A 13,337-nucleotide genomic window follows, 5' to 3' on the forward strand; every position below is an offset into this window, starting at 1 on the left:
GAGCAGGGGGAAATGTTTAAACGACTTCCAAAATAAAGGCACAGTCCATCAAAGTTATGGAAGTGCAATTTAAATGTTGGCAGAAAGAGACTACAGAAGGAATGGAGGAGGACCCCCCCCCCACACACTTTTATATCAGGTTTTATTTATCTACCTCTATTTCCCCTGAATTGCTCCCAGTTCACATCTAGTGTGAAATGAAATAATAGATGCTAACCCTATGTACTTTGAAAATGAATAAATAGTTGCTCTGAATCCCAGAAACATTTGTATTTTCAGTTTAACACTGATTAAGGTAGTTGGGGGCATTCTGAAACCTGACTCATCTGGCAGTATTGAAATCCAACTGGAGAAGTGTGAATCCTTTGGGAACAAAGATAGTTTCAGTGTTACAAACTAGCGGTATTAGTGCCATTGTAAATACCAACACAGCTCTCTAATATATGCATTGCAGCTGTTTTCCTTGATAGCGTTATGACTACCTCAAGTAGATATTCACATTCTTCTTTTTTCTTGGTATCAATCCAGGCAAAATGTTGAAGAACAGGGAAAGGCCAACTGAAATAGCTTAGAGAAATAGTGAAAACACAATAAATGTAACATTTTAAGCTGATACTTTGCTTTCTAAAATAAAATATATATAAAGCTGAAAATTTCCTATAAAATATGTTCCCTGAAGTGCCACTCCAGAAATGTGCCTCTCACATCTCCATTGCCAAAGATACAGTATGGGTTAGTGAAATGATTACATTTCGTATGATGTTTTGAACCTTCTCTAGCTCAATCTTTGGTAGACATCCTCACTCACAAAGAACACCCTACCTGGCATGGCCAATTTGTAAGCATATAACTTCAGGTTACCTCTGCTTGTATAGAATCAGCAAAATATGAACTGCATACATGGTACCATTTCCCAGCTATGGATGGTTTGTGAGCACCTGTACTGTAATGATGAGAGAAATAATCCCCATGCGCCACAACTATTACACATGCAGGACATAACTAAATTATGGAACTCATTCCCACAGGAGCCAGTGATAGCCACCAGCTTGGATGGCTGCAAAGAGGATTAGAAATGGAGGATAAGGCTATACATGGCTACTATCCATGATGGTTATACTCTGCCTCCAGTCGGAGGCAGCAATGCTTCTGAATATCAGTCGCTGGAAAGCAGTGAAAGACAGAGTGGTCTTGTGCTCCCATCCTATTGCTAGTTTCCCGCAAGTATAGGGTTGCCCACTGATTGAGAACAGAATGCTGGACTTAATATGCCACTGGCCTGATCCAGCTCTTCTTACATTTGTTGGACAACTCCTGGTTTTTCTAGATTGTCATCAGTGTGGTTGCTGCAGTTTTATGCCTCAACAGAGACAATACATAAGTTTTTTAGAATTGAGATTCTAGCTAGCATGGTTGCAACAGAGAGCTTCAGATAAATTAACTATTCAGCAACTATGAAACTGAAATATAATTCAGGAAAGATTATTCTCCTTTCTTCTCGCACTGGTTTGTACAGGACAAGCGTTGGCCTACAGAAGTTCAACTTCTTCTCTGCCGACGCCTCCTCCACTGTTTCTTTTCCGCTTGTACAGTAAATCCAACTGAAGTCTAGGGCAAGATCCCCAAAAGAAACAACTTCAATTCCCAGAAAGCCATGCGAAGGGGACCGCCCTCTAAGAAGCTTCTCCCCGGACTACAATTCCCAGCATGCTGCGCGGCGGAATCCCTCTGCCCCCCCCCTCTCTCAACGAGGCCCGGCGTTCCCTGCCGCCTTTCGGCCGGACTTCTTGTCCCAGCAGGCCTTGCGGCCCAGCGCTGCCGGTTTCCGGGGGGCAGGACCGAGCGCCTCTCTCTCGCCGTCTCTGTGCCGTTGGCGAAGCTGAGGAGGTGCTGCGAGGCGAGACGGGCCTGGCGCTGCCGCGGCGGAGAAGCAGCTTAGCCGGACTCCTGGCGGAGGAGGAGGCGGAGGAGGAGGAGACCGGGGACGCGCGAGTAGGGGCCTAGGCCGGGAGGGGAAGCTCTCCGCGCCGCCACGACGACGACGACGACGACGGCCAAGATGCTCAATATGTGGAAAGTCCGGGAGCTGGTGGACAAGGCGTGAGTATTATGGGGTGTCGGGGGAACATCTGTATGTCTTGTCTGGCTGCCCCTCAGCCCGCGCGCCCCCACTCTTACTAAACTCTTACTCAACTCTTACTACACCCTTACTCCTCGATCGCGTTCCGTTGCTCCAGTTCCCTTCCCATTATCCTCCGTCTGCCCAGCCACGTTTTCTGTAACGCCCACCTTTGCCCCCACCCCGTATTAGGGTCTCACCCGCTGGCCCTCCTTCCTACCCTCCCCGACCCCGGTCCTACTCAGGATCCCTCCCGTGCTGCCCCCTGCGCCTGCTCTTTCTTCCCCCTCGCCCTCTTTTGCAGTTTGTCGTTCTCGCCGAAACTTCTTACGTTTCACTTGACTGTAACTGATACATGTACCTGCCCGTGCTCACGACCTGGTCTTTCCCTTCCTGTGGGATTTCGGCCTCTTTGTAGTTGACTCTATACACAAGAGTGATATTTTTGCTACTTCTTGGGGATCTTGGCCCTTTGACTCCCCATGGAACTTAACGTCTCTACTAGGGCCCATATGCTTTCAGTTTTTGCTTTTCCTTCGGAGGATCTCTTTCTTCTTTTCCCAGCACCATACGCCTCTTAAGCCACAATACTTGCAGATCTTATCTGTGAGCAACTCATATCCAACCTTCCGTGGAGGCGCATGACTTTCGGAGCCTGTCCTTGCTGATTTGGAGCAACCTCTGAACTTCCGTCAGCATTTAGAAGAGTGGCAGTGATATTCCCATTTTTAGAAATAGCTAGGCTACCTAAACTATTCTACTCCCCCCACCCCTTCACCAAGTCTTAGTGAAGTGGAGGAAAAGGAACTTCATGCAGGAAGTAAAAACCTGAAATTTTAGCTAAGGTAGGGTTGGCCAGGGGGGGGGGGTTACTATATGTACCAGGTACCATTTTGAGATCATGGCATTCCTTTAAATTAACCTGCTTCAAGCACCACAGCCACAATATTTTGCACCACCCTTGCTTGTGGGCAGGGAGCAACACACATGCTCGCTCCACCTAAAAGTGCAGCTCTTGTGTAATGTAATTCTCAAGAACGCTAACTTTCATGATTTGTCTTTTAATCAATGTTAGAAAAGGCAAAAGAAGCATGCCTTGAATTCTTCCTGCTATCAGCACCTTGCACTACTTTGCACTACCCAGTGGAAACTTCTGTAGAGGCAGAAGCAAAGCTTACTTTTAGAGACCTGTGAAGAGAACATTTGCTAAATAAATTTCCATATATGTAATGACACATTGTGAACTTTTGTGGTTACAGTGTTCATTGTGAATGTTGATATTTAAAGAGACTATATACAGTGTTTTAATCCATCAAAATATGTTGGTGCTTTAATAATTGTGAGTTACAGATGCTTCTCTGCAGTGAAAACATTACAAGACAATTGCTGTGTTATCTATCACAAGAGAAAGAAGCCTTGGTTTCATAGTAATTGAGCAGAGGAATGTGGGAAACAGAGCATTTAACATTTCTGTACACACTGTTACATTGATGGTGGGATAGTGTGAGTGTTTTCAAATTTAGTAATTTACTTTGACATACATATCTTAGCTAATATTGGAGAATGTATATCACAGGTTTTATTTCTGTTCCTGTAGTAGTTTGTATTTACAGGTTTGCAAATATGTTGTAAATGAAGGTAAGATGCTGTTGTCAGCTGTTGGCATATAGTAGCGTTGCAGTACCTATAGCTTGTCCAGATGTAGGTAAAGGTAAAGGGACCCCTGACCATTAGGTAAAGTCGTGACCGACTCTGGGGTTGTGGCGCTCATCTCATGTTATTGGCCGAGGGAGCCGGCGTACAGCTTCCAGGTCATGTGGCCAGCATGACAAAGCCGCTTCTGGTGAACCAGAGCAGCACACGGAAACGCCGTTTACTTTCCCGCTGTAGCCGTACCTATTTATCTACTTGCACTTTAACGTGCTTTTGAACTGCTAGTTTGGCAGGAGCTGGGACCGAGCAACGGGAGCTCACCCCGTTGCAGGAATTTGGACCAGCGACCTTCTGATTGGCAAGCCCTAGGCTCTGTGGTTTAACCCACAGCGCCACCCACGTCCAGATGTAGTTGGACTCAAACTCCCATCAGCCTCTGTCACTAGACAGTGATCAGAGTTTATGGGAGCTGGAATCCAGCAACATTTGGAGGGCTACAAGTTCATCATCCTACCTATAATAGGAATGCTGAATCATAGTTGGGCAAAAGAATTGCCCCTCCAAAAAATACTCTGAAATCCAAGACATAATGCATGCCAGTGCACTAAAAGCTTCATTAAAAAGTTTTCAGAAGACATGTGATTGGGATTTGGGTAACTTTTCAGAAAGCAATGCCTGCAACACTGTTAAAGACAGCTCAAAATGGCTCTCTGCTGTTGTATAAAAAGAACCCTATGCTAACTTCAGGGCAGAATGTAGGTAACATTTGTTCAAAGAATAGCATCAGTTCTAAGTGAAGACAACAGTGCTTTCATGTACATCAATCTTGGCTTTAAAAGGCTTGCTTATTTTTAGACCTACTCTGACCTTGAAACCACACAGAGCATCTGACGTACATTACTGGATTCTTCCAGAAGTTCACAGAAACCATGAAGCTGAAAATATATTGATTGAGAAATGATCTCAGTATACCCATAATCCCCCCATGTGTTTAAGATTTGCTGCAAAGTTCGATATCTGAATTGACACTGTGTTACTTATTTCGCAACAGCTGGGCTTAACTGATGGTGTAGTCACTGTGTCATCCTCAGCCTCCCCATGTGCACCAGCCGCCAAAAAGCAGGTTGTTTTCATACACCAGCAAATGGACCCAGATTATTCCCCTGCACTGCAATTTGCAGCTTGCTTGTCTGTCTTGGGATTCAAGAGATCCTTGGTTTTTCCAGCTCTGCCCCCTTTGCACCCTTGAAAGCTGTTTCAGAGCTTTATGCTGGCTGCTGCTGGTGTAGATACTGCTCACTTGGACTTTCAGTGAGCAGAGCAGGGACCACTTTAGATACATCCACCTCAGCCAAACTCCCTCCAGTGTGATAGGTTAGAGACTTGGGATTGCTGTTTCCAATTTGCTTTGGCTCTCCTGCATTGTCAGCATTATTTAACAAGACGTTGGTTCACATACTCTTGTGCTCAGCACTGTACAAATGCCTACCCCAACTAGCTTGCAGGTTATGGCAGTTAGTTAAGTGTTTGTCAATTGTTGCTCCCACCAGTAGCCCCTATATTTGTTTATAGGATATATCCCTCCTTTCAACATAAATTATCTTAAAGTGGCTTATGCAAATCATCATAAAAACAATAAAATTCCTTATCAAAATTAAATGCCAGTAAAGGCAACAAACAGCACATTAAAAACCTAATAAAGGGATCTTAAATATATATATATATAAAAAAACATGGCAGAACAGGGCAGTCTGAGTCTGTTGTCTAAAAAGATAACTGACCACCAGGCAAATATGCTGAGAAGAAAGTTGCCTTCACCGAAAAAACAACCCCTCACTGCTTGCTACCCACCTAAACTCTGAAGATGGGATACCTGCTGAAGGATCTCAATGTAATTTTCTCATTTTATGGGCCAGCTTGCATGAGAGTTGGCAATGTTTCATCTAAAGATGATTTAAGAAAGGGGCAAAAACTTCTGTTTGTATGCTTGTTGCTTATTTCCCACCTCTGTTTTTAGGCTTAAGGGAATGCTTTTATCTTCTCATTCCCCTCTGCTTGGCATAATTCCTTTATGAATTCTGACTAAAAGTTGCTACTGTTGATTTATCTTAATTCCTTGAGGCTGCAATGCTGTTCATACTTCCCTGTGATTATGTCCATTAAACACAGGGTTTGTAAAACTTGTTGCTCAAGGTGATGCTTGGTTTTAATAATACAGAGTTGAGTACAGGTAGGTAGCCGTGTTGGTCTGGATCGAAGTAAAATAAAAAAATTCCTTCAGTAGCACCTTAAAGACCAACTAAGTTTTTATTTTGGTATGAGCTTTCGTGTTATCTGAAGAAGTGTGCATGCACACGAAAGCTCATACCAAAATAAAAACTTAGTTGGTCTTTAAGGTGCTACTGAAGGAATTTTTTTATTTTACAGAGTTGAGTAGAACTTCTCAGTGTGGAGGGAAAAACTAGTGAAAGAAAAGATTGTACTTGCCACAGGATGCTATGGAGTAGTTTGGGGCTCCAACCAACCAGCTTATGTAGCTGTTGCTATATATAGTCAAGAGGATTTTGTATCTTTCATTTTATCCCTTCTGCTTCCAATGGAGTAGCTCACATACAGCGGAGTTAGAAATAATTCATCATGGAAATAGTGCCACATACCACAAGAGCTATACAAGAATTCCTCTAGTGTGTCGATTTTTAGAGTGAGGTACTGTCTGCCTGAAGATGTAATTGCTGCTTGCAGCCCTCTCATCTGAGTGTACTTGTCTTTTCTGGGCTAAATTACAGTCTTTCAAGTTAATTTTAAACTTGTAACATTTGAACAAACATAACCTTTGATTTTTATGAGCTTGAAGCAGTTTTTATTAACTGGGTGAAATTGCACAGCAGCAAATAACGAATAACACTGAGAAACATTTATCCTAAGCTAAGCAGAGTTTAGTCAAGTTGATAACTTAAATCTTTCTAACCTACTTGATCAAGAATGATCTGGGTACTGCATGGTGGTTGACTCATGTGACAGCTCCATAATGAATACTACTTGACTGATTTCATAGTAGATTCTTTTGGTCTGACTTCGCTGTTAACTGTGTTGAAGAATGACAGTCTTTTTCTTCATCCACCTCTGTGCACTCCAATTCTACACTTTGGTTGCACAGTTATAGTTAGTATTTTGTAATGTGCGTGTTTAGAATTTCCTCCTTTTTAGACTTGTTGAGCAAGATACTGAATCATGCTGTCTTCCCTTAACTTAAAGCATTATGCATACAGATTTGGGAAGAAAACAATCCACCTGTTGTTAAGCTTCTTATCTTTTAAAATGGGATTCCATGGTTCATTTCACAGAAATTAGAGTGGGGTGTGTGTGTGTGACAATCACCCCAAATTTAGGGACAGCATAGAAGGAGTTAAAGGGATTAGCCAGTTAGAATCGTAGGGGCGGAGTTAGGAGGACTATATAAACCCACCCTGGGAAGAAGAGGGGGTTCTGGGAGGTTTGAGGAAGGGTGGCGGGGCGTTCTGAGAGGGGCAGGGGGAGAGAGAGGTAGTGAGGTAAAAAGAAGGGAGAGATAGTCTGGAACTGTGATTGATTAAAAGCTGTAGGTATAGGCTTGTATAAGTCTTGTTATTAAAGATAATAAGAACTATTCATTTGGAAACCACATGCTTATGTACTGAATTTCAATAAACACAGTTTGTTCCAACATTATCCCTGATTGGAGTGAATGAAGAGATTATCTGGCATTTACTAGTTGGTGGCAGCGGGTAATTGATCAATGGTTGGTGCAGGTACCAACGGACCATCAAACGTTCGGGGGTTCTGTGCAGGTGGAGTGAACCGCCACAGGGGGATGCTTCACTTTCTGTGATAAACTCTTGCTCAAATATATTTCACCTACCTGAGTTTGTATATTTAATAGATGGCAACTGCTATGTTGTTGGTAACAACTTGGAGCTGCTTGCCAAGCTGTTGCAATGACACAGGTAGTGATTTTCAGCTGGTATAGGGACCTTGTTCCAAATGGAACAACCAGTCATTCATTTCATGGTATGATCATGTCTAACGCAAAATAACAGATATGGGGCGCGCATCTTCTTAGAGAGCAAGCACAGGCAAACTGGGCCCTCCAGATGTTTTGGGACTACAACTCCCATCATCCCTAGCTAACAGGACCAGTGGTCAGGGATGATGGGAGATTTAGTCCCAAAACATCTGGAGGGCCAAGTTTGCCTATGCCTGTCTTAGAATATCTGGTCTTAACAGAGATCTAGATGGATTTGTGGGGACTTGGTAGATCTGATGCCTTCCCTCTTTGTATTAAGACATCATTCTACAACACGTATGGAAATTGGGGATTCTATTGAACAAAGTCATCCCATTAGTGCAAGGACTTCATATGCCTGTCTCAGGTCTGTTCTGAGGGTGTGTGTCCCCCCCAACTCCCTGGAACAGATTTTGGGGTATGTGGGAAGAGGAGAGAAAGTCTCATTGTGCAGGCATATGTCCTTGTGCTAATAGAACACCTTGGTTGACTACAACCCCTGGAATCTAGATTGTACATACTTATGGAATAGTGGTTTATCTCGGATAGGAGGAACTCAAGAGTCTTTCCCAGGTACTCTTAAATGCTATCTCTGCATGCCACCTCCACCCTTGGCCTTTCCATGTTTAACTGCACACTGCTGACAGTGCTGCTAAATACAGGGATGTAAAAGCACTTCATGAAGTAAGGTGTGGCTGCCGTTTCTGAAGGGGCATTATTGTGACTTTTAAAAAGCATTTTGCATTACAGTTTCTCATGAAGCTGTCTACCAGTTCAAGTAACCTGCATATCTTGGTTTTCACTAAAATTGTTTAAAAACCTGCAGACGTTGAAAAAGTTAGCAAGTGTTTTTGGTCACTTGGTGGAGAAGGTAAAGTGCTTAGAAAATGAACTCTGTATCCTTTGTGCTAGAGTGCACTCGCATGCTCAGATAAAGCAAGGTTCATTGCCTTAGCCACAACTCTGGGTTTTTAATGGTTTAAATGGGAGAGTCTTGGTACAATGGAAACAAATGATTGTTCTTCCTCCAGTATCATTTGTTTCCAAAATACAAACATACAGTGTAATCTCCAGATCATTGTTGTGAAGCAGATTTGTGAAGGCCTGGGAAAAACCAAGGAACTTAAGGAAGGAATGTTATTTTCCCTTTGTCTTCTGATGGCTGAAATGGAAAACACTGACTTTTTGGGGAAACAGGTGAAAATTCATACATTTCTTTTCTTTAAGGGTGCTAAATGAAATTACCTTTTAAAGCAATGTTTGGAAACAGTTGTTAGTCATTTGATACGCTGCATTTGATTAGATTACAAAGCCCTGATGTTGGCAAAGTGCTTCCAAGGGCAATCTGTGAGTCTTCCAGGCATATTGTTCCTTCACCATGGTTGTAAAGCCTTTTGTGCAACACAGCTTCTATCTAACCCAGTGATGGCGAACCTATGACACGCGTGTCAGACGTGACACGCAGAGCCCTCACTGCTGGCACGTGCCCCATCGGCCCATTCGCACTGTTGTTGTTGTTGTTGTTGTCGTTGTTGTTGTTGTTTTTCCCCCATTTGTTCTCCCGCTCCTCTTACAGCTTGTCTCCGCTACAGCTTGTCTCCGCTGTTAAACCCCCAGATCCTTTGTTGTTCTTGTTGTTGCTGGTAGCCAGAGATTGGTTTTTTAACCCTTTCTGTGCTGTTTTTTCTGGCGCTTTGGCAGACTATGATTGGGTGTAACAGCGTTCGTTTTTTAACCCATTCTGTGCTGGTTTTTTGGCGCTTTGGTGCTGTGTGTTAGTTACAGCGAAAGTATTATTCGTCATTTATTTCTGTTCTCTTTCCCCCCCAAAAAGTGCAGCAGCTTTGGGGCATCCCCCCCCCAAAGCAAAGCAACTTTTGCACTCCCCAAAAACCTCCAAAACTTTGGGCAGCAGCTCCCCCAAAAAAGCTCAACAACTCTGGGCACTTTGTGATAAATAAGGGGTTTTTGGTTTGGTTTGGTTAAATAATTAGTTTTTTGTTTGTTAAATACAGTTATATATTACAATTATACATTTTTGTTATTTAAACTATAAATATAGTGAAATTATGGTTTTTTTCTTGAAGTGACACACCACCCAAGTTATGCTTGGTTTTTTGGCGAATTTTGACACACCAAGTTCAAAAGGTTGCCCATTACTGATCTAACCCTTACATGCCACTTGCTTTCTCCATCTTCTGCATCAAGTGAAAAAATTGATGAGCATTTGAAAATATTTGTGTGTGTACATGAACATAAAATCACACAAGGGATACATGTACATGTGAAAAAAATATTCAAAGCTGCCATTTTCTGAGTCCATGAAGCTTAGCTTGAAGTTTCAAGATAAGACGTCATGGATCTATCAGATGCTTATTTCTCTATAAATTATAATCAACTTGAGTTATGTTAGTATTTACAAGAATATATTATTTACTTGGATGAGTCAGGATATAAATAAATATGAGTTGAGGATAGCTAATTTTATCTCCAGTTACCATGACACACGCTGTATATGATAATGATGTACTACTGGCTCACAATCTAATGAAGTTTAACTGACTATACAGATTTATTGCTACTTCATAATTACATTATAGCAACATTCTTTTCTATGTTTTCTTGCTTAAAAAACCCAACTGCCTCATTTAGGCATTCTGGAACCCTGACTTGTTGTAAGAAGGCATTGACCACTTACCTGTCCCCACTGGCAGTCCTCAGGCTGTACATACTGTTTTCAAACCCAGTTTATAATAACAAACTTACGGCACACAAAATGAAGGTTTCCAAATGGCAAAATGAAGATATGTGTGGATTGCAATTCTGCGAAGACCTACCTGGAAGCAAGTTTCATTGAATTTGCAGGGGCTAATTTCTGAGTAGGCATGTACAGACTTGCATTATTCTGTATTCAAGAGTGGTGGGTTTAGTTGTATGCAGTGTTGTTGCTCAGCTGATGGTAAGGTCAGTAGAATGAGGAAGGAAGCAATTTTCAGTGTCCCCACACTGCAGCCCACCCCGCTTTAAAATCTGCTCCAGAGGTTTGAAGTCTCTTGAAACCAGATTTATGGAGGGCATGGGGGCTGCAGAGGTGGGGTAGAATTGTTGATATTTGCCTCCTGTGTTTTGCTGACAGAAGCCTTACCATCAGCTGAGTGCCACAGCTGAATGCAATTCATAGAATGCAGCAGCTGATAGAGCTGTCTTGAACAGCAGGTTTGTAATAAGTTTCAATAAAACAAAGACGTGAATTTTTGTAAGAGTGCCAAAATTAATATTGCGCTTAAAAAGTACAAAGAAACAAACACACACATGCATGTATTGTACATATGAGGTCCAGTGCTGAGGGCCTTCTGGCGGTTCCCTCGTTGCGAGAAGCCAAGTTACAAGGAACCAGGCAGAGGGCCTTCTTGGTGGTGGCGTCCGCCCTGTGGAACGCCCTCCCACCAGATGTCAAAGAGAAAAACAACTACCAGACTTTTAGGAGACATCTGAAGGCAGCCCTGTTTAGAGAAGCTTTAAATGTTTAATAGATTATTGTATTTTAATATTCTGTTGGAAGCTGCCCAGAGTGGCTGGGGAAGCCCAGTCAGATGGACGGGGTATAAATAAATAATAATAATAATAACTCCTGGAAGAGTCTCTTTTTTAAACAAAACCTGGAAATGGGTTATTCAGAACTTCTGGATGTGAAGTAGTGAAGTTTCATACATATCTGACACCATAGTATTCATGAATACTGAGAACACTGAGATTTATTCACTAAATCAGTCCTGTGTTTAGGTTTTACTTAACAGTCTCACTTTTTCTTTACATTTCCTCATATTATGGGCTGTATGTGCTTGTACTTTTTCTTGTAATCATGTATCTCTTATTTCAGTCACCTATTACTAACTACCATTGTTGTTTGGTTCATGTTTGGTGGTGGCTCATAAATTACTTGTTGATGACTACAACCATGAGGATACCCAGTTTTCTTCCAGGAGCATTGAGAAGCCAGTTTTACTTGTCCCCTCTAGCCTCATTTCCATTTACTTCTGGGCCATAATCAAATTTATTTCAATGGTCTCTTCTTTGGCGATCACTCGTAGCTGAGTAAGATTGTCTTCCATGAATATGGTCTTAGCAGTTTGTCTGAAAGTGACTGTGGAGGCCAATTCCGGACCCACATGTCCTTCCACAGTGGGGACATAGGTTTTCGGGCAGGAGTTGATCATGGTGAGGGTTTGTCAAACGTGCCTTCCTCTTAGCACATTTCTCCCTTTTGTCCTGGGTTCAAGCATCTTCAAAGTCCACAACACCTTTAGTAAAGGCTGTTCTCCAACTGGAGCGCTCACAGGCCAGTGTTTCCCAGTTCGTGTTTATACTACATTTTTTGTTAGATTTGCCCTGAGAGCGTCTTTAAACCTCTGTTGTTGTCCTCTGGCATTACACCTACCATTCTTAAGTTGGGAATAGAGTAGTTGCTTTGGAAGATGATAATCAGGCACTCAAACAACATAGCCAATTCAACAAAGTTGATGTTGAAAAATCATTGCATTGACACTTGTGATCTTTGCTTCTTCCAGTACACTGGCATTAGTCTGCCTGTCTTCCCAAGTGATATGTAAAAATTTTCGGAGACACCGTTATGAAATCTTTTGAGGGGTTAGAGATGGCTTTTATAAGTGGTTATGTTTCACAAGCGTACAGTAAAGTTGGGAGTACAATGGTAATAGCAGTTTGGTTATAGGTCACTGCATTACAAACTGTTAGGTTGCCACCCCAATAGTGAGAGAGGATGTAAGTTTGCAATATTTCAAAATATTTTCTTCATATTTTCTTTTGAGAGCGGGTGTCTTTTGAGTTGTCTACATGGTATGAGCTATTTAGTGAGTAGGTTCTACTTCTTGGCCTAGAAACATCATATATAAAGGTTATGATGAGTGATCTGTCAGATTACATTATTCAGCTGATGATAAAATTGCAGCCTCATATTTATCTCCTCCTATTTAACCTACCTGAAAACTTCCTTTTTACAGAGTCATCTAACATTACTTTGTGTTCAAGATTTATTTGGGTCAGCATAAGACATCAATCTTAAAGCAAGGGGACAGCTTGATCATGATATTTAGGCGGCATTTAACCCTCCGCTGTGTGAGCTAACCTCGCCAGCTGCTGATAATGCTGAGGAACAATGACCTATTTTGGTGCTTTCTCCGGAAAAAAAGACACAACAACAAACCACACACCAAACAAACAATGGTGCATTTACATGCAAAGTGTGGATAGTTCTCCAGCCTAGTTGTGTCTGCTTAGCTCTCCTGTGGTGCAAACAAGAGAAGGAACTTAGTGAGGTCTCTATAAAGAGATTTTAAAAACATGGTAGACAATGCATCCATATAAAATAAGAATGTCTTATCAGGTTGTTTTCACAGGCAGTATTTTCTCAATGCCCTTGTATCTGGAAGCTCAGCGAAGTATTCACTACCAAAGAGAGCACTGATCTGGATAACATATTGGAAACTAGTTCAGTTAGTGCTT

At 42.1% G+C, this 13,337-nt stretch overlaps 1 protein-coding gene across 2 annotated transcripts in view; it reads left to right on the top strand.

Moving 5' to 3' along the window:
• The first annotated feature begins 1,832 nt into the window (after nucleotides 1-1,832).
• Nucleotides 1,833-13,337, top strand: part of CLINT1 (clathrin interactor 1) — a 67,391-nt gene continuing 55,886 nt past the window's right edge. For both annotated transcript variants that reach the window (XM_035105762.2, XM_035105764.2), the window contains exon 1: nucleotides 1,833-2,100. In XM_035105762.2, the coding sequence (XP_034961653.1) occupies nucleotides 2,060-2,100 (41 nt within the window). In that variant the 5' untranslated portion in view covers nucleotides 1,833-2,059. The remainder of the gene's footprint in view (nucleotides 2,101-13,337) is intronic.

The sequence above is a fragment of the Zootoca vivipara genome, chromosome 2 (genome assembly GCF_963506605.1).
Source record: "Zootoca vivipara chromosome 2, rZooViv1.1, whole genome shotgun sequence".
Taxonomy (NCBI): domain Eukaryota; kingdom Metazoa; phylum Chordata; class Lepidosauria; order Squamata; family Lacertidae; genus Zootoca; species Zootoca vivipara.